This window comes from Mus caroli, unplaced genomic scaffold, assembly GCF_978045245.1.
Source record: "Mus caroli unplaced genomic scaffold, Mus_caroli_1 scaffold_13, whole genome shotgun sequence".
Classification (NCBI taxonomy): domain Eukaryota; kingdom Metazoa; phylum Chordata; class Mammalia; order Rodentia; family Muridae; genus Mus; species Mus caroli.
Genome location: NW_028227268.1, coordinates 51,879,914 through 51,903,470, shown reverse-complemented (window position 1 = coordinate 51,903,470; position 23,557 = coordinate 51,879,914). Strand labels below are relative to the sequence as shown.

The window sequence follows — 23,557 nt, the reverse complement described above, 5'->3', positions numbered from 1 at the left end:
TATGGGGATATTTGGAGAGGAAACTAGGAAAGGGGATAGCATTTGAAATGTAAATGGAGAAAATATCTATTAAAAAAAAGAATCAAGGATAACAGGCTGGAGATATGGCTTAGTGGTTAAGTGCATTGTTGCTCTTGCAGAAGACAAGAGCTCTATTTCCAGCATCCACATGCCTGCTCACAACTATCTAACTTCAGTTCCAGGGCAGCAGATACCCAAACACTCATAGGTATTAAAAAAAAAAAAAATCAATCAATCAATCAACCCCCCCCAAAAAACAAAACAAAACCCAACCAAATCACTCACACACACCCCAAAACAAACAACAAAACCCCTGCTCATGCATTATAGTCCCAGCACCTGGGAGGTAGGCAAACTGATTTTGAGACCAGCCTGGTCTACACAGCAGGTTCCAGAACAGTCAGAGTTGCATGAAAAAGACTTCTCAAAAAAACAAAAGTATCGAAAAACCAAAAAAAAAAAAAAAAAAAAAAAAAACCAAAAAAAAACAAAAGTAAATGCTGGATACCAAGACTTATCGAATGAATGGCAAGAAGAATAATGTTTAATATTCTAAATAGCATTCTTTAAATAAGGGAAAGGAGGCCCAACAAAAGAGGCCACACAGATCATTATACAAGATTCAGTTTTTATGGATTTGATAGTCAAAAGCAAATTTCGAGCATTATATTCTAGAACTGTTCTTTTGAGACCAGAGAGAACAGAGCACATGTCCAAATCCGCTCGTCAGTTTTCTACACTACAGCAGTCTATAGAGAATTGTTTCCCCACCGGTATAGTCTAGTTTATGTGCTCAAGGAATGGCATCTTAGATGTACGGCCACAGTTTCAAACAGACCCGGAAGCTGGAGCACAAGGATTTGTGCCACAGTAAATATTCTGCTCTGTTTTGGAATCTCGTTTTAAGAGATGCAAATGTTCTCACAGGGATCCTGGTAATGGAACTGTTGCCCCAGGTGTCGCAGGCCACGGTTACAGAGAAGACAAACCCCTGCAGCATGCAGGGCTGTTGTGGAAGTTCATCTGTCTGTTGGAGGCTATTCCGTCCAGGCTGGAGTCTTCAGGTTGGAGAGTTTACCAACTTGAAAAGTAGCTTAGGTTGTACTGCAGCAAAACCACAAAACATTTCACTTTCTTAAGAAAGCTTGAAGAGCACTGTCCCTTTGGCTGAAGATAAACATTAATTTCTTTGTAGTGATCTGTGGAGTCAGAATGGGGCTCCCACCTCATGTAATCCCTGAGCAGCTGTGTTGAATAGTAATTTTTAAAAAAGCTTAATAAAAAACTAAATATTCTATTAAAATCCTTCCACAATGTTAGAATGATAAACATATTTCTGTACAGAAACATTAGGTCCTTAGAAACTGTATCCATTACTCCGTTTTCTGGGAAGTCCCAGTCCTCTGCAGCAGTCCCTCCAGGGTAAGGTCCTAGGCCTCACCCTGGAGCCAGTCACTGCAAGCTACTGTTCCCTTGACCCAGAAAAGACCTCGCTAGTTTACTGTTAGTTTACAATGGAACAGACACTGTTAATTGCTGGGGAACATATTGCCTCCTTGTTTTCTTTAACTAGCACAATGAATGTTCTTTTAAAATACAAAAGTTCCTCTTCCCAAGCAAGGCTAAATAAACCTTGCATAAATACAAAAATGCACTGAAAAAGAAAGCACATTCCGGAGAGCCTTTCGGAAAGTTGATAACGTGACCATTTTTATCAAAAGTCATGAGCACTCAAACAATCCTAAGCACTGACTAAAAGCTTTGCCCACGACCAGGGTTATGTAAAGCCTAGACCAGACTCAACAGACATAGCTGTGAACCAATGAGATCCTGGCAATGGAAGTGCCCAGCTAGGCTAGGCTCTCTGGAAAGAGCTTGTTGGACTCAAAGAAACTGCCCACTGTCTTCGAAGTGCCTTGAAGGCAGTTTGGCCCATTTGTTGCTTATAAACAATACAATTCATTGTATAAATGAGAAAATCTCAGTAGTACAGATGTGTTTGGGTCAATTAAGCACAATAAAAAGGGCTAAAACTCTTCTCCCCAGCCCCCATGTTCAAACATTCTCTGTGAAAGTGTGTTCCCTCCCTCCCTTCACTTAGATACAAGGCCTAGCCCAGGCTGGCCTAGGACTTTCTCAGCTGGGAGTGATGATAGGTAAGTACTACCAAACTGGGGAATGTCTGCTCCTAGTAATCAGCTAAGATGAATCTCTTCCAACTGGGAAAAGGATGCAGAGGCTTCTCTAATTCCCTCTAACCAATGCAGATAATGAAGGTTTCAGAGTGGTGACTGGTTAGGAAGCAGCAAAGCTAATTGTCCCCAGGTTTCCACAAAGACAGACCACTGAAAATTAATAGCATCAAAAATACAAAGACTGGCCAGGTGGTGGTGCACACCTTTAATCCCAGCACTTGGGAGGGACAGGCAGGCTGATCTCTGGGTTTTAGGCCAGTGTGGTCTATAGAGCAAGTTTCAGGACAGGCAGGGCTACACAAAGAAACCCTGTCTCAAGTGGTTTACCCCTTAAGAAATGAACAAACAAACAAACAACCCAAACTAAGACTAGGTGTAGGAGAAAGGACAAAGTGACCCTCTGGCTTCCGAGCTGTCAGGCACCTCCTTCCTCTCCCCATCTAGCAGCTCTGACTTGAACAGACACTCTCCCCTCACAGGCACACATTTGTAGGTGCTCAGTTAAAGGGAAAATCACCACGGGGCTTCAGCAGACCACTGCACTGAAAAGTTGGCTTCCTAGTCCCAGGAAACCTGCTGGTCTCCTGAAAGCACTGTTGGGGACATGCAGCCACAGAAGCACTGGGGACCATCCAAGGAACTACTTGCTGGCCCCTGCTTGGAGACAGACAAGACAATGTGCTTCATCCTAAGCCATAAGGGTCAACAGGTCAGAATATACCTTACTCTGGAACTGTCTGTGGGAGTCAATTTTTCAATTTTCTATTTAAAAGACATACAGGTAGACATTAAAGTAGAAGTGAGGGCTGGGGATTGGCTCAGTGGCAAAGTGTTTTTTGCATAGCATGCATGAGGCCCTGGGATCCACGGGAGAGGGAGTAAGAAGTGGGGAGAAACATTTCAACAAATTGGATCTGTAGTCTCCTATGGCTCCTCCCCCAGTCATGAGAGCTCAAGGGACTGTGCTGTACCTAATTAGTATCACAAAGCACAATGGCTCACAAGTCACTGATTGTCTTATCTTGCACCAGGCAAGTCTCTGTGTCACATTTTGTTCATTTTCTCTAAACTTCTTTACTCTGAACTTGTAAGTCTTATCCGACTCCGGCATTTGAGGAATCTGAGGCTCAGGAGTTAATTCAGTCACCCAAAACTGCCTGGTCAGACCCGAGGCACAAGCCTCAGCTTCTCTTCTAAGTACGATCATTCTGCACGGGTGAGTCTGAGAAGCTTCAGCAATTCTTTTAAGCTCTTGGAGTCTGGAAGTCTGGCTGCAAGCTTCTGTTTGGAAGACAGCTGTGATCTAAGGTCCAGGCCCAGCCATGCTGGCAGCATCCTGGGACGGCTCAGTTTCTGGCCGTTCTCAGCTTCCTCCTGAAGTAGTCAGGGGCAGCCTCGTAGAGCCACTCGGCATCCACCACACAGAGGTCACGCATGTAGCATTTGTTGGTGTAGAGCAGTGAAGTGTAGACCACGCAGGCAGGCTTGCAGTGGAAGAGGACAGATGATGGGTGGATGGCCACCGGCTGATGTGTGTCTGTGGTGGCATAGGTGCCATCTGTCTGGAGTTCAGCAGTATTCATAAAGAGGCTGTGAGCCAGGCAACGGCGGACACTCTCCATGTCCCCTCGAGATGACATGATTGGCATTGACATCTGTTTTAGAAGACAGAGAAGACCTCAAGCATTAATTCTCCCCAGCACTGCACACACACTGCACACTGCAGCCAACACAAAGTGAAATTTCGACTGGCATTCAAAGGAGTCACTTCCAATGCCTTAGGCAGCAGCTTGGATAAAAGGTAAAGGATGAGGAAGGACATGGATAAGGGAGGAGAGACTGAGATGAAAACTAAACTAAACAAAAAAGGAAAACACCAGCCTAGGAAAGGTGGGAATGGGAGAGAGACATCTATATAGGCTGCACACTATGTGTATAGATAGATAGATAGATAGATAGATAGATAGATAGATAGATAGATAGATAGAGGCTGGGTGTGCCAAGCAGCAACTTCCTCTGAGACAAAACCACCCAGCTGAGGCCACTGGGAGATCAACCTGAGGAGCCACTCATCTGCCATGAGGCTCACTGATAGAGACTCTGACTGTCTCTGTCACACACACAGCAGCAGCCCTCCCCCAGGCAAGTGAAGACTTGGTGGGATTCGAAAGCATAGAGACTGAGCCTCCTGGAAATCACAGTGCAGAGGCTGTCTTCCCCCTCCTCACAACACACCACAGACAAGATCCCTCAACAGAAAGGCAGCCATCCTAGGGTGAAGGAACCAGGGAGTCTAGAGAGCAAAGGCTGCCTACCCCTCCTCACTACAGACAAGTTCCCTAGCTAGAAAAGCAGCAATTCTGGGTGTATGAATTAGGGAGTCCCTGCAGGTGGAGAAGCTGCTGGGCTCGGACACTGCAAAACTGAGTGCAGCTGGTAGGGGCATCTGGAACACGAAAAAGGGGAGCCACTAACGTGACGACAGCTTCAGCAGACATGGGACACGTGTTCAATCATGCTTGCCACAGGCATAAAGCACAGGGAAGACAGGGCAGAGGTTCCTTTCTCTTCATCCCACACTGGGCAGCCTCCAAGTTTCAAGCATACCGTGAAGTTATTACATACGGAAGACCTTGGTTTAAAAATGTTTCCCTGGTGTTTTCCAACTGTTCATTTTACCTTTTAGTAGTCTGTCTTTCTTCTCTACCCCTCCCCTTGTTTTTTACATACAAGGTTTCTTTGGGTAGCCCTGGATGGCCTAGAACTCAGAGATCTGCCTGCCTCTGCTTCCCAAATGCTGGATTAAAGGTGTGCGCCATTACCCCCGGCAAGCTCCCCCCCCCCTTCCTTCTTTTAAATCAGAGAATAGTTGTAGTTTCTAAAAGTTATACACTGTGGTCTCTCTTTTCCCACCTGTTTGAACCTGTTTGCTCAAGGGTGGAGTTTCTTGCTCATTCGTTTTGCCACGCCCACTGCTGGACCCTGTCGGCTTTGCTGCTTGGAGGCACACACGTGTTCGTCCTGTTACTGGACCCCGAGTTACTTGGCGGGAAATTGGGATCCCTCTCCCTTCCTTTATAACTGAATGTTGGAATTAGTAAAGGGGGGCCTTAAACATGGAATCGTCTTGGCCCCATTCTTTCTCCCGCCCCGTCTAGCTTCCTCTCTTTTCAGCTCAAACTGCCATTCTCAGTTAAACCGTTCGTGTTGCAGACTGCGGGCGGGCCTCAACAATACATGAGGTCCAGGGTTTCATGCCCAGCACCACCCACACAAAAGAAATGTAAGTACACTGTACAATGTAAACTACGTGAAAGACAAGCTAATTGGCTCAGCAGAAGAGCATTGCCTAGTGGGTTCAATCAACAGTACTAGGGTGGGATGGGAACTGAGGAGGGGGAGGGGAAAAAACCCAAACCACCATGGACTTCTATGAATAAACCATAATTGTGAGGGAGAAAAAGTAGAATTACGAGTAACTTTTATATTCTTGTGTATTTAAAAGGTTTTCTATAACTAGCATGTTATTCATACCGCTGGTGACAAGCAAGGACCCCCACAATATAACAAAGACTTTCCATGAAGGGGGTGCTACCTTTAAGCAGATTTCTCTCAGCTGTGCTCTGACTTCAGCTACTAGCAGCATATTCTTGCTGTTGACAAAATTCTCTTTGCACCAGTCCTGAATAGAAGAAAAAGAGATATCTTAATCCTCTCATTTCTATGCAGAGGAAAATTGAGCTGGATGGCACAGCTCAATTTTGACACTACAGGTGTCAAAGGAATATAGGAACACACCTTGATATTGAGAAGTATGAGCTAGGAGAAATATGAATTATTTAAAGTAAAACAAAGATTCCTGTCCTAGGGTCAGCACGAAAAAGCTATAGGCTGGGGTGCATGCACCACCATACCCATAAAGGACGCGTACCTCTAGAACATTATTAAAGACTAGTGAGAAAAAGACCAGGAAACTGGAGAAAAATGGGCAAAAGACACAGTAATGCCCAATACATTTATGTAAGGATGCTTGTTTTGTATGGGATGGAGGCAATGTTTAGATCAATACAAACAGATTACACAAGTGGAGACTGGAATTCTCCCATACACCGGGAGGGACTGATGGTCTAATAAATGTGTGCTAGCTAGGTGAAGTTGAGCCACAGAGCACAGACCAACAAGTTTATGCTCACTTGCTGGCACCGCAGAATATTCTCTCTGGGGCACAAATAGAGCTGAGCAGGAGACACTGTGGTGATGGAAACAGATGCAGCTGAAAGGGCAGGCAAAGCTAATGGTTCCTTTTCTGTTTGTTTTGAGACAGTTTTACTATGTAATGTAGTCGATCAACTGGAGTCAACCAAGCCCTGTTGAAAGCATGTCCTTAGTGCCGGGTGTGTGCCACATCGCTGTCTGTGGTCAACTTGGGTTACATACATAAGCAAGACCCTGCTTTAAAGACAAACGGATGGCATCCTGTTGATGGAACACACAGACCAAAGGCAGAACAAGTCAGTAAGGAAGGACTCTGAGATTTTTACTGCATTGGCACCTTTTTTATTCATTTAAATATAAATTGAGGGCCAGCAAGATGGCTCAGCTGGTAAAGATGCTTGCTGCCAAATCTGAATACCTGAATTTAAACCCCATGCACCCATACCCTGGAAGGACAGAACCAACTCCTACAAGTTGTCCTCTGATCTCAATAGGTGCCATGAGGTGCATCTGTATGTGTGTGTGCACACAGCCATGCACACTTCAACACACACACACACACACACACACACACAGAGTCACACAGTCACACAGTGCAAACATAAATAAACAAACAAAGGTAAATACAGCAAAGTTAACAAATGCTAAAATTGCTAAATGCTAAAACTGTGGGGTACCATTTTTGTTTTTAAAAAATGCACATTAAGGCACAATTATAGATTTATTAACACAGAGAGAATATATTCCCATTTTCCATTTTAGTATAAGGAACTGAAATGACTTATCAAAAACCAGTATAAAATTTGAGCAGGTAGGCAAGAAAACCATCCTGTATGGCTTGAATATTCTCCAAAGTTGCAGTGAATCCCTACCGCAAAACATTTAAGTGGAAACTTAATTTAATTATGATACTTGTGGGCCAGTAAGATGGTTTTGTGAATAAGGTGCTTGCCACCAAGCCTGATGACCCAAGGTCAAGCCCTGGAACACACACAGTGGAAAGCAAGAAGGGAAATTGTCCCCTGACCTCCATATATATGCCCCTCCTCCCCCAGAGCTTTAATCTTAGCACTTCAGGCAGATCTCTGAGTTTGAGACCAGCTTGATCTACATAGTGAAATCAGGACAGCCAGAGCCAAGCTGGGTGGTAGATCTCTATGAGTTTGAGGCCAGCTGGGTTTACAAAGAAGACAGCCAGGATAACACAAAGAAACCCTGTCTCACCAAACCAAATCAAATCAAACCAAACCAACTTCTAAAATAAAAAGCTAGGCGTAGTAGCACAGGCCTTTAATCCTAGCAGTTGATAGGAATAAGCAGGCATACTTTGGAAATTCAGCCTATATAGAAAATTCCATGCCTTGGAGTTACGTAGTGAGAACCTGTATCAAAAACAAAACCAATTTTAAAAACTTAGGGGCTGGAGAGACAGGTCAAGGGTTAACCCTGCCCACCCTTCCAGAGGACCAGGCCAATTTCTAGCACTCACATGGTAGCTTACAACCATGCCTGGGAATCTGACGCCTTCTTCCAGCCTCCACAAAAACAGCAAGCATGTGGTGCCTAGATACTCAAAAAGGCAAACACACAGACAACAGACACACACACCAATTTTAAAACGACATCTGGAAAATGACTCGGTTTAAAGGCCAAAAGATAGAGCCCCATGACTGAATCTCCATTGGTCCCTAATTAGCAGAAGAGGAAGAGCCCAGACACACAGATACACACGCTGCCTTTCTCTTGCTGTGCGATGCTGTCTATCTTGAAGCATCAGAGAAGACCCCTAAGTCTTACCAGTCTAGACCGTGAGACAAAAGAAATCTTTTTTGTTTATTTGTTTTTGTTTTTTGAAACAGGGTTTTTCTGTGTAGCCCTGGCTGTCCTGGAACTCACTCTGTAGACCAGGCTGGCCTCGAACTCAGAAATCCACCTGCCTCTGCCTCCCAAGTGCTGGGATTAAAGGCATGGCACCACTGCCTGGCATTTTTTTTTTTTTTGGTTTGGTACCTGCCTTCAATTGAAGTACTGAGGAGGCAGGGGCAGGTGGGTATCTATTCATTCAAGGCCAGCCTCCAGGCCAGCCAGGGGCACAGAGAGCCCTTGTACCCTTACTCCTCCTCCAAAAAAGGGGATAATTCTAGTGGCTAAGATAGTCTTTAATTACTCAACTAATCTGTCCACAGAGTCTACACAAGCAGAACCAACACCTGAAATAACATTTTTAGGGATATCCCAGTATTTACACATCTGTGTGTGTGTTGTGTGTATGTGAGAGAGATACAGAGACAGAGAGAGACAGCCAGACAGAGAGACTCTTTAAGATGATGTGGCCAAAAAACCGACATACTTAAAAGTACATGTCTGAAAGCATGAGGAAGGCTCACCTTATTCCCACCGATGTTTTTGAAGGTCCGATAGATATTGAGCAGGGTAATGTGATCCCCCTCACTGGATATGAACTTCTTCCGGACACTCTGCACCTCATCTCTCCGGGCAGGAGGGTTGTAAAGGACACTGTCCACAGACAGCAGGGAGACTATGGTCAGAATCTCTTCTGTACAGTGGAATTTGGAGGACAGGAGGATAGTCTGGAAAGTAAAATTTAAAATGCACGAGTCAAGCTTCCTATCTTCTGAATAGTGTTTCTGTATACTCTCTTGCAGCTTCCCTTAAAGTAGTACGGTGGCTTTAACACCATAATGCTGTGTCAGTGCCATTCACATCTTTGTAAAACTGAAAGAGGCCGTCCCCACAGGACTCCAAATCTTTGTGGGTAGGATTGTGACTGATATCTGAGTCTCACACACAACATAAGTCAGCACTGTATGCAGAGGAGGGGTGATGTGCAGTTTTTAAGAGAGGTTAGTTCAGAAGCACTGGCCATGTCCTAACCTGTAAGGCAGAGAAAGAGCAATGAGGAGGAGGGGTCATTTACTTTGGCAAATCTGGGCTCTAAAGGAAATGCTGCCATCTTTCTTCCGATTGGAGTCAGGGTAAGCTGGTCATCCTTATGGTCAAGAGCACCTAACAGGTCCAGCTGGGCAATGGCCGCCTCAATGTGATCTACAGGAACAGAGACATAAAAAGGAGCCACAAGTCCAAAACATGGAGAAGATGCAGCTAGTTGAGTGTGTCTGGGAGCTGCTGACTCTACAAACACCAGGACCACCCACTGTCCTCACACTGTTCTAAGCTGAGTGACACACTAAATAGCAATACGTGGTGAGAGAACAGTTACATGGGGCGTGGGGTGGGGTGGCAAATGGTTAGGCAGAGGTCCAGGGACTTGGCTTCCATGGTGTGGTAGCATCACACAGATGTTGGCTATGTTACCATTATACTTTATATTTATTATTTCTTTCTAGGGATTTCAAAATGGAAAAAAAATATGGCATAGAACAGTGTATTATATGTTCAGTTTGTGTTCTCAAAGATTTACACATTCCCACATGCACAGACTTTTGTGTGGAAAAGAGCCAGAAAATGTGTCTTTGAGAGAAGAATTGGGCTGAGGTTCAGAGTGCGACCCGGGTCACCTATTGACAGTTTATCCTCTTGATTAACAACTGCATTTCCTTAAAGAAGAGGGGATGGCACTGTGATCAAGGTCCATGTGCAAAAGATTACCAACGAAGGGCAGGGACCAGTCAAATCTCAGTTTAATGCAGAGATCTCTGCCCTTTCGCTGGGCTTCAGGAGCATCCATGGATGCCTGATGATGCTCCCTGGTCCCTGCACAAAGCACTATAACATGGAATCAAATCAGCAAAAGAACAGGACCAAAATGTTTTGTCCCTCCACACCAAGGTACTTTTCTTGGGGTAAGACCTCCTTTGCATTGTCTGTCTGTCTGCCTCCCTGCCTGCCAGTTTACCTGGAGAAGGTTTGGACATGAAGTCAAAGGTGAGCACATTTGGGACTTTCATTGCTAGGAGCTGAAGTATCACACTGGCCAGGTTACACCTGTGAGGGAAGAAATGAGGGTCATTCATCTGTCTCTGACTCCACTGAGTCAAAACCGTTCCCCAGAAAGCATTAGTGAAAGCTCTTGGCAGCCCAAGAACAGGAGCAGGTGGGAGGAGAGAGCAGGATGCATGACAGTGTAGGTGACCTGGACCTACCTCTGGATCTCTGGCACCGTCATCTTCTCGAACTTCTCAAACTCGTCCTCAGTGTAGAGTCGGTAGCAGATGCCACTGTCCTCTCGCCCAGCCCTGCCTGTGCGCTGCCAGGCTTGGGTCTTTGATACTCTCTGTACAGCTAGTACCTCAAGACCACTGTCTGCAGGGAGAAAAGGGCCATGAGTGCCTGGCTTCATCACAGAAGCAAACTGTTTCTAGAATGCTGGCAGGAAGAAATGGTGCTGAGTACCACTGAGTGTTTCTGCAACACAGGGGTCAGGGAAAACTTGAGGCTAAGCAAGAAAGCACAAACCCAGGTTGCTCAGCCACTTTAAACCTCATGGTGACGTTGAACTCAGCAATGAGTCATGTGTGAAATGTTAAGGAACACATCACAACACTCTCTGCAAGCAAGGGAACAGGAGAATGGCTTTAGAACTTTGGGATCCATCATGGGATGGCCAACTATCCCTGCTGCTTGGCACCGAGGGCTCCTTGGGGATGTTGGTGCTGAGACAGTCTCTAGCTAAGTGAGAAGGCTGGTCATATATCAACCAATGACGGCAGGGTTCTTTATCACCCCTCCCAGCGCTATAATATAAAACAGGTCATGTGACATTTACTTCCTGGAAGTAAAAGACATCAGTTCTCTCAAGAACAGGAATATTGTGTGTCAGAACTAGAGATCTACACTTTGTCACCGGACATGTGTGAAAGTTGACCCCTCCAGTGTTTAGTAGAAGATGCCAATTAAATATTGGGTAGCTATAATAATTAGAGCAGCCCCAACTCCTCTGTAGACTAAAGCAAGGTATGAATCAGAAATGTGTAAAGCTGACTTCAAGCCAGCTTGACCCTTGCAGGAGACAGCCAGTGCTTCCCCTCTATGCTTGCTACTCCAGCCCAGAGCGCCTGTCTCCTTCCCGGGAAACCTGAAGTCTACAGCAGCCACAGTCCAGTGGCCCTTGGAGAGCCTGTGACTGGTGCCAGGCTGTCCCTGGGCTTCTCCCACCGTTCTCAGCCAGCTTCCAGTGGGTTTCCAGATCTCAGTACAGCCCTGATCTGTTCTCCTCAGGTTCTCTAGAACCGAGTTCTTCCTTCTCTACACCTCCTGCCTTATTACGTCTCCTTTATGGACATGGGTGGGAACTGTTCCTGTCATTCAAATCTCAGCTCCTCACAAACATGAAATGTTTACTAGGGAGGAAATGGTGGGGTTACAGCTCTACCCGCTGCTCACTATGTAATGTACAGGAGACACTCATGAGCTCCAGTTTCTCACCAGGGTTATACTTCTTTGCTTTAACCATGCCCGTGTCAACTACATATTTTATTCCTGTAATGGTTATGGAGGTTTCAGCGATGTTGGTTGAAATGATCACTTTGCGATAGCCCTAAAAGGAGGAAGAGAACCAAAAAGCCATATGACACACACATGATTCAGAAGTTGAAAACATTCTCACCATGCATTTCCACAACTTGCTTATGATCAAGAAAAGGTGATTTCATTGTTAATAGTAGTCATACCAATTTCAGTTCTCACACTTGGTAAGGGACAGAGGGACAGGGAGGACACTGGTCCCTTCTCTGAGGTCCTGAATGTTAATTTGAGGCAATGAGGTGTACTGGATCAAGTTAAATATTCAAGGCGAGTAGATAGATAGGAGTTGGAATCCTGGCCCTACTGTGTGCCTTAAGGAATTCCCACCTCTCTTCTTGGGGGCCTCAGCGTCTCTCATGGCACTCCATGAGGATGACAAGTGGCCTGCGTGAGTGTCAGCACTGTGTCTGGCACAAAACAAATGGTTTATGGGCAATGAGTTTAGACCAGAGCTTAGAGGAGCCACTCATTCTTCTTTCAGTCTCTATACCTTATGCCTTCTGTCATCCTGATAGCCATTCCCCTCCTCACAGGCCAGCTCTCTCTCTCAGCTGACCTGGTACCCGAGTCTCCTCCTTCCACATCTCTGGATAATGGTACACGGACAGATCTGACGTGATGCCCAGTGATGTGGCTGGCAGAAGGTGGCAGGCTCACCTTTGGGGCCCCTTGAAAGACTCGAAGCTGCTGTGAATAAGGCAGGGAGGCGTACAGAGGAAGGACGAGCATTGAAGGGCAGCCATCTGGGAGGTGCCTTGCGATGTCTCTGCAGGTCTTGCTCATTGCTTCGATCTCCTCCTGACCAGTGAGGAACACCAGGATGTCTTGAGAAGAAGGGGCTTCCTAGAGAGAGTGTTTATGATGGTGGTATTTCCAGGGTTTTTGTTTTCTGTTTCACTTTTTAATTATGAAGATGAAGCAAGTGTGAGTGGCACCGCCCTGGGAAAAGATCCTTACCAATGGTGCACAGAGCTGCTAACATGAGAGCCAGGCAACTATGATTGGAAACCAAGTAAGGAACTGTTGAAGGGAAACTGCTTTTGTAAGATAATAAAAGCCCAATCAGAGGTGAAGAAATTCTGTATAAAAGGTTGGTGAGATGGCTCAGGGGGAAAGAAAGATACTTGCTGCCAAGGATGCTGGCCTGAGCCTGTTCCCAGGACCCATATGGTGGAGGGAAGGAAACTCTCTCAGGTTGTTCTCTGACCTCCACACAGGCACTGTGACTTGAGTACTGCACCCTACCATATACACAATGAATAAATAAGTGCAAAAAATAAGTTTTCAGTTCACAGCTTAAAAATATGGAACGTTCATGAATTTGTGTGTCATCCTTGCGCAGGGGCCATGCTAATCTTCTCTGTATCGTTCCAATCTTAGTCTATGTGCTGCCGAAGCAAGCACACAAACAATAATTTTTAAGAGCTTCTTTCCCTTCTTTTTCTTGTGAATGTGGCGTGCACATGGAGTGTGTGTGCCTGTGCTCCTGTGTGGCCAGAAGATACTAGGTGACGTCCTTCACCTGCCTGCCTGAGGCAGGATCTCACTGAACTGGAAGCTTAATCTGAGCTGGCGCAGGGGTAAAGGTACTTGCTGGTCACCTATGGAAACTTACTCTGAGCTGGCTCGGGGTAAAGGTACTTGCTGGTCACCTAAATTTGAGCTCAAGGACTCATGTAGAGGTGGAAATAGAAAACCAACTCTATAACGTTGTCTTTTGAACTCTACATGTGTACTCTGCCCTTCCTCTAACACATTGCACACATGTGCATACACAGCAGACATCCTCCTCTGAGGAGAGACAATACATTTTTAAAATAAAATTCTAAAAAAAATAATTCTCTTCTGAAGTTGCTTTTGGCAGTTCAAAGAGGCAGACTGGCTTTTTTTTTTCTTTTTCAAACATTACCAAGTTGACAGTAAAAATAACTGTTTCCATCCCTTAAAAGAAAAAAAAAAAAATCACTGACCTAAAATGACAAAGATGAGAAACAAGTGGGTTCAACTCATTTTTGAAAGGTGGAAGACAGGGGATTGGGACTGGTTAGGGGACAGCTGCTAAGGAGAATAGTGACAAGAAATGTGAATGGAGGCTGTGGCTCAGTGTAGAGCACTGGTCTAGCATGGGAAAAGTGTACACCAGCAGGAGGACGTCAAGCAAAGCAACTGTTCCACGTGGATGGAAGCACAAATGACTCGAGAGACAAATTGCACACAACACACTTCATGACTACCATATAAGACACAGTGCATCATGTGTCACACTGAAGGCTTGCCCAAACTGGTCAGTCCAGGAGAGGGACAGAGGGCTGCTAACACTGTATCCTCCTAATAGAGTAATTACTGATGCTGGATTTAAAGACCATTATGATAGAGATATGTTGGAAGGATGGTGAACACAAGAGGATTGGGAAAGAACATGTCTTACTCCTGGCCTATTACTTTATGAAATATGCATAATGGTGAATGATGATAAATTAAGAAACATTAACATACACAGGGTATTTTAAAATTCAAAAGCAACTTTTACAGCAACTGTTGAATCTATTTAGGATTTATTCCCAGCTAGAACTCATTATATAGACCAGGCTAGCCTCAAACTCAGAGATCTACCTGCCTTTGCTCTCAAGTGCTGGGATTAAAGGCGCGTGTCACCACCGCCAGGCTCAACTGCTGTTTTAAACTTAGATTGTTAAACTAAACCCCTTGTTTTCTTGAGTCTAGTTCTCAAACAGCCACGACTGAACTCAAGCTCTCTATGCAGGCTAGGATGGCCCTGGACGCTTGATCTTCCCGCCTTCACCTTCCATCAGTGCTGCCGTACCAGCTTTATGCAGTGCTGGGGATCAAACTCAGGGCTTCAAGCATGATGGGCCATCATTCTACAGACTGAGCTACATTCCCAAACCAACTGCTGGTTTCTAAAACTTTCAACTATGTAAGCAATACTTAGGTTAAGATAAAAATTGTTTGTCTTGGGCTGCTGAGATGGCTCAGCGGGTAAGCACTGACTGCTCTTCCAAAGGTCCTGAGTTCAAATCCCAGCAACCACATGGTGGCTCACAACCATCTGTAATGAGATCTGACGTCCTCTTCTGGAATGTCTGAAGACAGCTACAGTGTACTTAGATATAATAATAAATAAATCTTAAAAAAAAAATTGTTTGCCTCTAAATTTTCTCAGGAAATTAATATAAAAATTAAAAAGTCTATACAAAACTAACTAAAACAATAGGATTTAATCACTCACAATCTTTTTTGTATATATATGTTTATGCACATATATGTACCATGCATTGAGGCCAGATACCCAATCTTTACCTACCACTCCCCATCTTACTTTTTAGACAGGAGTTCTCACTGAATCTAGAGCTCACAGACTGTCTAGGCCAGCCAGGCAGTCAGCTCCAGGGATCCACACGTCTCCATCCCTCCCTCCATGACAACCACCGAGCTTCCGATGCACGTCGACACGTGGCTTTATACATGAGTGCTGGAGATCTAAACTCAGGTCTTCCTTCACGCTTCTTCAGCAGGCCCTTTACCCACTGAACCATTTCCCAGCCTTTGATCATTTGCTGTAATTTTTAATAAAAAATGTAAAATTTTAATTTAAAAGAAGGTATTTTGCAATATCTAAAAGTTTTGAACACCTCAGGACATGTGTGGTGGTATATACCTGTAGTTCCAGCACTCAGGAAACCTAGCAGGAAGCCAGCAAGTTGGAAGCCAGCCCGGGTTACATGACAAAATACACTTGTATCGCATACTAGGTTGCAACATAGACTGTACTTTCCTTGACAGGTCCCCATAGAAAGAAAGCACATGAATCACTCTTCTCACATAGGAGAGCAGAGCTTTCTGGCTCAGAGGAGGATGGCTGCTGATTAGAGTTGAGTTATTTATTAATTTATTTTTTCAGAGAAAGTAAGAAATATCATTGAAAGAGGAAAAAAAAAGATGTAGCAAATGAGCCTTTTTTTAAAAGGATCATCTTATTATTTATGTATGTATGTATGTATGTATGTATGTATGTATGTGTATGTATGGCACATGTGTGGAGGTCATAGGAAAATTGCGTGTCACCTCTTTTGGTCATGTGGATCCCTGGGATTGAAATCAAGTCACAGACTCAGAGCCAAGCGCCTTCCCTGCTAGACATCTCACTGGCCCTCAAATGAGCCTATTCTAGATGATACAATTCACAAAGCTGTCAGATTCCATGGCTTTTCTTTCAGAGGCTAACTATTCTCACTATCAACTGTAAGGGGAAGCAGAATTTGCCAGGGATTTTCACCCCTCTCCATACCTGGTGGATCTGGAAGACCGAGACAAGAGCTGCATGCAGGTAGTCCTGCTGAGGCTGTTTGGTATAGAAGATCTGGATTGGATGCTGCCGACCCTCAAGGTACAGGACAGGGGCTCCATTGAAGTACTGAGAAAACAGGTCGACATCCATGGTAGCTGACATCACAATCACCTACAGAAAATGAGGAGGATGGGAAGTAAGCATGGGACAGCCTGTCTATAAATGCTCAAAACATGGCGGAGGCCAGTGCTGCTCCCACCAGGGTGAACTTTCTCCCACGTGCCTGAAGCAGAATGGGGAGGAGACACACCCTGGGAAAAAAGGCCTGGTCCTTAAACACTGCCCACATACTTTGAGAGGCAGTTTCCCTAGCTCCTTTCGCCTCTTCTGTGCAGTCTTCACCACTCCAAAGAGCACATCTGTGTGAATAGTTCGTTCATGGGCCTCGTCCAAAATGACACAGCTGTACTTCCGAAGCAAGGAGTCTGAAATTGCTTCACGCAGAAGCATGCCATCTGTCAGGAACTTGATCCTGGTGTCTTCTGAGGTGACATCCTCAAAGCGCACTGTATAGCCAACCTGTGAGAAAATATGACTCCTTTATTCATTAAACATTCACTGAATACCTGTTGACTGTATATCCAACACTGTCCTCAGCAATGCGGTGAACTGAGACCCACAGCACTCTGGCTGCTCCCTCAGGAGTGTACTGTGTCTACAGAGAAACACTGCAACGAAACATCACAAAGAACTAAAATCTACGGCAAGCACTACGGAACACTGGGTAAAAGCACTGTCCTTGAAGGCCTGACAATATAAGTTCAATCTCTGGAGCCCAGAGAGATGAGAGATCCAACTCCCAAATTGTCCTCTGACCTTTATAGGTGACACACCCATATATAATAAAAATATGAATCTGACTCCAACATAGCTCCAAGACTCATTCTAGATACCTACATATAGTAAGAAAGTTATAAATTTTTACAGAAATATACATATGTATGTATATATAGTAGACTTAAAAGAAGTTTCCGAATGGACATGATAACTGCATGCCTGTAATCCTAGCACCGTGTAGGCAGAGGCAGGAGGACTCTAGTATAGGTCTATATATTAAGTCCCATGCTGACTAGTGATGCAAGTGAGACGCTGTCTCAAGAAAACTCAAAACCACCAACAAACAAAAAAATGACATGCCTGAAGTCTTAAAACACATAAATTAGGGGTAAATCGTCCAGCTTACTAGCAGGGTACTTGCCACGTATGTGCGAGGACCTGAGTTCAATCTCCAGCACCATGCAAGTGCTTACAGGTACATCTAACCTACAGAATCCAAATTGAATTACCAAACTTGCCAATACCTATGAAATCAAAGCTGATAGTACCAAGAGTCACTGATCTCTCGAAAACGCTGAGATTAACCTAAATAGCACTGGCTATTTATTTACTTAAAAGAAGCAAGCTGCTGGACTAGGTATTGTGGCACACCCTGCAATCGCAGCATGCAGAAGGCTAAGGCAGAAGGACTGAGGACTCAGGGTACCAGGCCAGTTTGTGCTACATACTGAGTCAACATAATGATGTGGGTGGGAGGGGGAGGCAGAGAAAGAACTTGTTCGGAAAAATAAAAGGCTGGAGCACAGTGGGTGCTAGCTACTTAAACAGTACTCATAGCAAGTAACGCAATGAGGTACCAGCTTCCCGAGTTCAGTCCTCTTCTCATCTGAGACTCTGGTGGCAAGAGAGATGGCAGCCACTCGACGGGGCTGGGTCACAGCGATGATGCCCTGGCGGCTAATTCCCCCTTCATAGAGGTACTGTGGGATCTGAGTTGTTTTCCCAGAGCCAGTTTCCCCTAGGAGAGAAGAGAAACTCTTATTCAAATGAGACTAAGTGAAACCCACCAAATAAACAGCTCACAGTCAGAAAAAATCTTAAAAGAAAATACTGAGTTGCTAAGCCTCAGGCAAATGGGCACCTGGGAACGTGGCTGGCGAACAGCCATTGCCACTCTTTCCCCAGAGGCCCAATCACATTTCAGACACTTTTAGAATGGGCTGGACATAGTGACAAGTGCGTTTAATCACAGCAGACAGAGATAGGAGGATCTTTTTGAGTTCTAGGTCAGCTTGGTCTACACAGTCAGTTCCAGGACAGCCAGAGCTACATAATAGACAGACTGTCAAACAAACTGTTTATATAGTTTGGCTCCAAATTCTACTTGCTGAAATTGAGTCTAAGAAAACAAAGATGTTTTAATTTAATTTGTCCCATGATGGCAAAAACAAAATGAAAAACAAAACAAAAACCCCAAACAAAGCTGGAAACATGTATAATGGTAGGTAACTGGTATAGTTACAACAGATAATGAGGAATGACAGTCACATAGCTTGATAAAAACTGATATGACGAGATGTCCATTCATAGATTGCTTGCCCTTTGCTCTGGCTGCTGCTTGCTGCTCTCGTCAAACCTTCTGCCTCTGTCTACCCTACTGTGGGTACAATACCTACCTGCCTCACTAACTGGCAAGTTCAAGGATGAGTCAGCCTGCAAGCTGTCACCCTCCGGGCTGTACCAGGGGGCTTCATCTCTAGGATCCTTAGTGCCTGCTTCATCTCTCTCCTAGCACTGATTATTCCAAACAGTACAGAAGTACTTTTTTTGTTTGTTTGTTTTTCGAGACAGGGTTTCTCTGTGTAGCCCTGGCTGTCCTGGAACTCACTCTGTAGACCAGGCTGGCCTCGAACTCAGAAATCCGCCTGCCTCTGCCTCTGCCTCTGCCTCCCAAGTGCTGGGATTAAAGGCGTGCACCACCACGCCTGGTTCAAACAGTACAGAAGTACTTAAATGTTTCTGCCCTAACTCCAGAGGGCAGACGCTCTCTTCGTAGGCTTAAACACTGCACCGAGCAAGCACTCAATCAAAGTTGTTTCCTGTGTATGTCTGTTGGTACCTCTAAAAGCACCTGATTAGAACAGCTCAGGAAACTTGCACATCCTTCTTTGCCATGGCTTATCCTCTGTAACAGGTCCATGAGTCTTATATTCTCTTCCAGCTCCCGGCCTGCTTCTGACCGCTCACCTTTCCAGACTTAGCCAAGGCTCTCAGACCAAGAATCTGATTATCCTGCATTTTCCTGCTGAACCCTCCACACAACCTCAGACATAGATCAATGCCTCTTGTGCATCTTTCCCACTCCTATTCCAGGGCAACTGACTATTGCTAAAATAGAATATGCCAGCCATACAAACAGAGGGACAAAATTCACCTGGGCATCAGCTCTACAGTCCATCTTGTTCCTGTTTTTGCAGCCTGTCTTCTGTCTCCATCTCCCCAAAAGCCTCATACTTGAGGCTCTGGAACTTTTGTTTTCCTCAGATCTCTTGGATCTTCTCAAATGTGACTTCAAAAGAGACAGCCTTTCTCCTGTGCCAGGTGGGCTCTCCATAACTCCTGATGCCCAGGACCACGCCCCCATCTGTGACTATTTACAAGTGCCTCAGCTTCCCTTGGTTGGCCAAAGCAGAAACCTGTTTCCACTGCCTTCATTCTTTCACCTCCTAATTACTCCTCAGTCCAACGCCAGATCTGTTCTTAAAAGTTCTTTTGGAAAATCAATACTACATATCCAACGTGCACCCCCCCCCCCCAACTCCACCATGTCTACATATTGTTATGGGACTTCCCTCCTTAGCACTCTATTCCACTGACTGCCAGCACTCCAGTCTCTTTCTCGCTTATGACATTCCTTCAGGAGCTCCTCTATCGTCAACACTGTAGCAAAGCCACTAGAAATCGGCCCCTGCCTTCCAACACTGCAAAGTTCTTCTCGTACACAAGAAATTGGTTCTCGCCAACTGAATTCTTTCTGGCGCCAGTCTCTCCGTCCTCCCTTAGAATGACGGTCCCCAGGGACCCGCTCCGCAGCTGCCTCCTCTAAAGCCTTGGTGAGGCCCATCCTGCAAAGCTCGCTCAGAGCCTCCGATATGCTCCCCACGTCTCGTCACGGAAGGCGGGTATCCTCAAACTCGCAGAGCGCGGTCAGCGCCGGCAGGGTAACTCTGTCCGCCTCTTTCCAGAGGTCCCTGTCCACACCGGCACTGAAACCCTTTCAAGTTTGTGGAAGAAACCAACGCAAAGAAAGTGAGAAGCCCCTAAGAAAACCCGCTCTCGCGCACAGAGCCAGGGATCTAGAGCAAGGAAGATCCACCAAAGCGGTCACTCACCGATGAGGACCGCGTTGTCCAGGTTTCGGAGCTGAGCCAATAGCTGCCCCCGCGCCCGGAAGATGGGCAGACTCCGGCGCTGCAGCTCCAGGGCCTCGCGGTAGGGACTGGCCGAAGGCTGGGCCAACGGCGGCGTCTGCCTCCGGCCTCCTCCAGCTCCGCCGCCGCTGCCGCCAGCCGTCAACAGCATCACTACTCGCCTCCCGGGAGGGCAGGAGCCCGGCCGGAATCTCTTAGCGGGCGGGAGGCCCGCCTCCTCCGGCATGTCGGGAGGACCGCGGCTGGAGGCAGGGACGCAGACAGTTCCGCTCGGCTGGGGACAGCAAGCGCGCACCGCCCCTTTCTCGCCACGTGCAGGCGTGCTGGGCGACCACCGATGACCTCACAGCCGCCTCCTGCCTTGAGGAAAGGAACTGCAATTCCCAGCATGCGCTGTGCCTGTGAGAGCAAGGTCGGAGGTGCGACCGAAAAAACGGCCCGAGTAACAACAGGGGACGATAGCTGTGTGGTTCCCTAGGGTCTTGTTGCGTAATGACGTTGTCCTAAACTCTCATTTCTATCCAATAAAAATGACTGTCCCATCTCGGCCTCCAACAATCGTCACGTTTTAAGGTAATTACTTATTTTTGTAAATCTAACGAGGAACACAAACATTTACTCTTCTAAACAATGTACGTTTTAAGGTACCCACTGATAGCTCCGATTTATAAATGTAGAAAGTGAAATTTTCTGAGACTAAAGTCATTTCGGATGCTGCAAAGAATTTAGAAAATGCTACTAGTGAATATCTTAAGTTATGGAAAGGTGAATTCTATGATTCTGATATCACGTAATTTCCCCACAAAGTGATAGGCTCAGAGAATACAAGCAGAAATAAAAAAGAAAATGAGTGGAATTAAAATTGCCTTAACTCACCTCCCAGTCATTCCTACTAGATTTTCAATCTTTACACAGCTTTTCAGCCCTATTGTACACACCTTAATCAGTGGGAGTATTCACTACTCCTGCAGAAAACGTGTACATAACCAGTTCTTCCTTCCTGTTCAATTATGAGCTCTTAGATGCTTTGCTAATTCAACACAGAAAGATTGGTTACCTTTGCTTTTCCGTCTTTGGAGAGTGTGGGCGTTTTGTTTGGGAGTATGTTCCTGCACTACTTGCATGCAATGCTCGAATGGAGGTCAGAAGAGGGCGTTGGATTCCCTGGAATTGGAGTTACACCCAGGTGAGCCTCCATGTGTTTGGAACCCGTAGAGGACCTGGGTTAAGTCCTCTTAACTGCTGAGCCTGTTCTCAGTGCCCTCGCTGTCCCCGATTGTGTTTCTTATACAGAATGTGGCGTTCTATAATTCTCAACTCATGTGAAGGCTATCCATCAAATTTGGTATGCAGACCTGTTTTTTGTTTTGTTTTGTTTTAAAACCCAGATGTGGACCTGTCTGTTGTGGAATCCCGTATGGCCTGTGGCTTTGGTCCTGTTGAGATGCTTTAAAGCCTTTTAAAGAATGTCTGGGTCCCCCCATGAAACTTTACTACACCCAGGTTTACCAGGAAATTTGGGTAGGAATGGGATTAATGGCTCTCATCTTTTACTAAATCAGCCCATTCAAGATGAATCATGTCAGCTAAACTTACACCGTTAGATGAGAACACAGAACATCTCTGTATAGTTATCTAAATAACATTTACAATATGACCTTAATAAAGTATCTGAGAAGCAAAAAACAAGCAAACACCCCCAAATCCCAGTTATAGTTTTTATTTAGCTTCTGACAGTACACTAGGGGTTACTAAAAAAATGTCCATGTCGGGTGTGTTTAGGATGTACACGAAGAATGTATTGACTTGGGAATGGAGACAGGGCTTGGGGTTAAGAATGCTTACTTACTGTTCTTTGAGAGAACTCAAATTTGTTCCCTCACACCCATGTCAGGCAGCTCACCATCTCCTGAAACCCCTGCTCTAGAAGATCCCGTACCTCTAACCTCAAGGTAACCCAAACTTATGTGCACATGCCTATGTAAAGACACATATAAGTACATGTAATTTTAAATAGTAAAAATAAATCTTACAAAGAATAAGTTGACATGTTTTCCACACGCCTCCCCCCCCCCCATGTTGATTTAGGAAGGCAATCAAACCCTTACAAAGAAAAATAACGTATGTCAAGTTATGGGCCTTGAGTAAACAGAATAATAGGCAGTTGCACATTCGAAGCAACCCAACGTGGGAGTAATATAAATTAAAGGAGTCCAAACAGGCCATCTGAGTGAGTGAAATCACCTCTTGGTAAGTAAAATACCTCTTTAAAAAAACATACATTGTGTGTGTGTGAGTGAAAGAGAGAAAGAAAGGGGAAGGGAGGTCAGAGAACAAATCATGGCAGTCGCTTCTCTCCTGTTATGTGGTGGCCTAGGGATTGAACTCTGGTCTTTAGGCTTGGTGGTGTTGTTACCTCTGGAGCCACCTCCCCCCCCCAGCCCACTTCTAGAAGCACCCACTAATCATATGCAACAGTTATCATGAAAGCATTTTTTTTTTTTTAAGAACAAGAAAAGCAAAACAAACATTTTGGTGCTTTTAAAGCATTGGCTCGGTTTTGTTTTAAGGCGGAGATAAAACCTAACAGTTTTGTAAGGAGCTCACTCCTGGTAACCCATTCACTCGGCAGCCTCAAAGGTAAAACGATCAGAGCTGGAAACTTAAATCTTTCCCTGCATGTTGCTCACTTGCCCTTCAGTGGCGGTCTGAAATCTGTTGCCCTTCCAAAAAACCCTCTTGTGGCTCGGTGGCTTTCATATTGAGAAGCTCACATACTAAGCATTCAAAAGAATATTCTGATTATTCCTCCAAAAGATGATCTGTCAGACACATTTCACTCTTATCTGAGGTGGCCAAGTCTGTCCAAATAACTCCCTGGTCCGACCATGACCCTACCAGCTCACGGTCTCCTCTGACTGCAAGGCCACCAAACCATTGCTCTCAATCATGGTCAGTTTTGTTCCATCCTGTTTCCAGAAAGAATATTAAACCTTAGCAACCAGGTCCAAGTTTGGATACATACACATTGATTCTTTCATAAT

The 23,557-nt window shown here is 45.3% G+C and overlaps 1 protein-coding gene and 1 non-coding gene across 2 annotated transcripts; both read right to left on the bottom strand.

Moving 5' to 3' along the window:
- Positions 1-551: 551 nt before the first annotated feature.
- Positions 552-21,017, bottom strand: Dhx33 (DEAH-box helicase 33). The gene is made up of 12 exons (XM_021177154.3): positions 20,475-21,017; positions 17,940-18,100; positions 16,597-16,824; positions 16,246-16,416; positions 12,594-12,779; positions 11,838-11,949; positions 10,556-10,715; positions 10,309-10,397; positions 9,370-9,497; positions 8,819-9,022; positions 5,812-5,898; positions 552-3,871 (listed from the first exon to the last, which is right to left on the bottom strand). Exons 1-12 carry the CDS (start codon positions 20,737-20,739, stop codon positions 3,563-3,565), a joined length of 2,100 nt encoding a protein of 699 aa, XP_021032813.1. The 5' UTR covers positions 20,740-21,017; the 3' UTR covers positions 552-3,562.
- LOC115032590 (U6 spliceosomal RNA) lies at positions 13,235-13,340 on the bottom strand. The gene has a single exon (XR_003838235.1). It is a non-coding gene; the product is annotated as a U6 spliceosomal RNA (small nuclear RNA).
- Positions 21,018-23,557: the final 2,540 nt, after the last annotated feature.

What these genes read in the sequence shown, in the direction of transcription:
- Dhx33 (XM_021177154.3), bottom strand. Translation starts at nt 20,739, where the DNA reads ATGCCGGAGGAGGCGGGCCTCCCGCCCGCTAAGAGATTCCGGCCGGGC. An exon ending in AAAACATCGGTGGGAATAAG is followed by an intron (nt 5,899 to 8,818) that starts GTGAGCCTTCCT and finishes TCTTCTATTCAG; the next exon opens with GACTGGTGCAAAGAGAATTT. An exon ending in TGAGAGAAATCTGCTTAAAG is followed by an intron (nt 3,872 to 5,811) that starts GTAGCACCCCCT and finishes CTTCTAAAACAG; the next exon opens with ATGTCAATGCCAATCATGTC.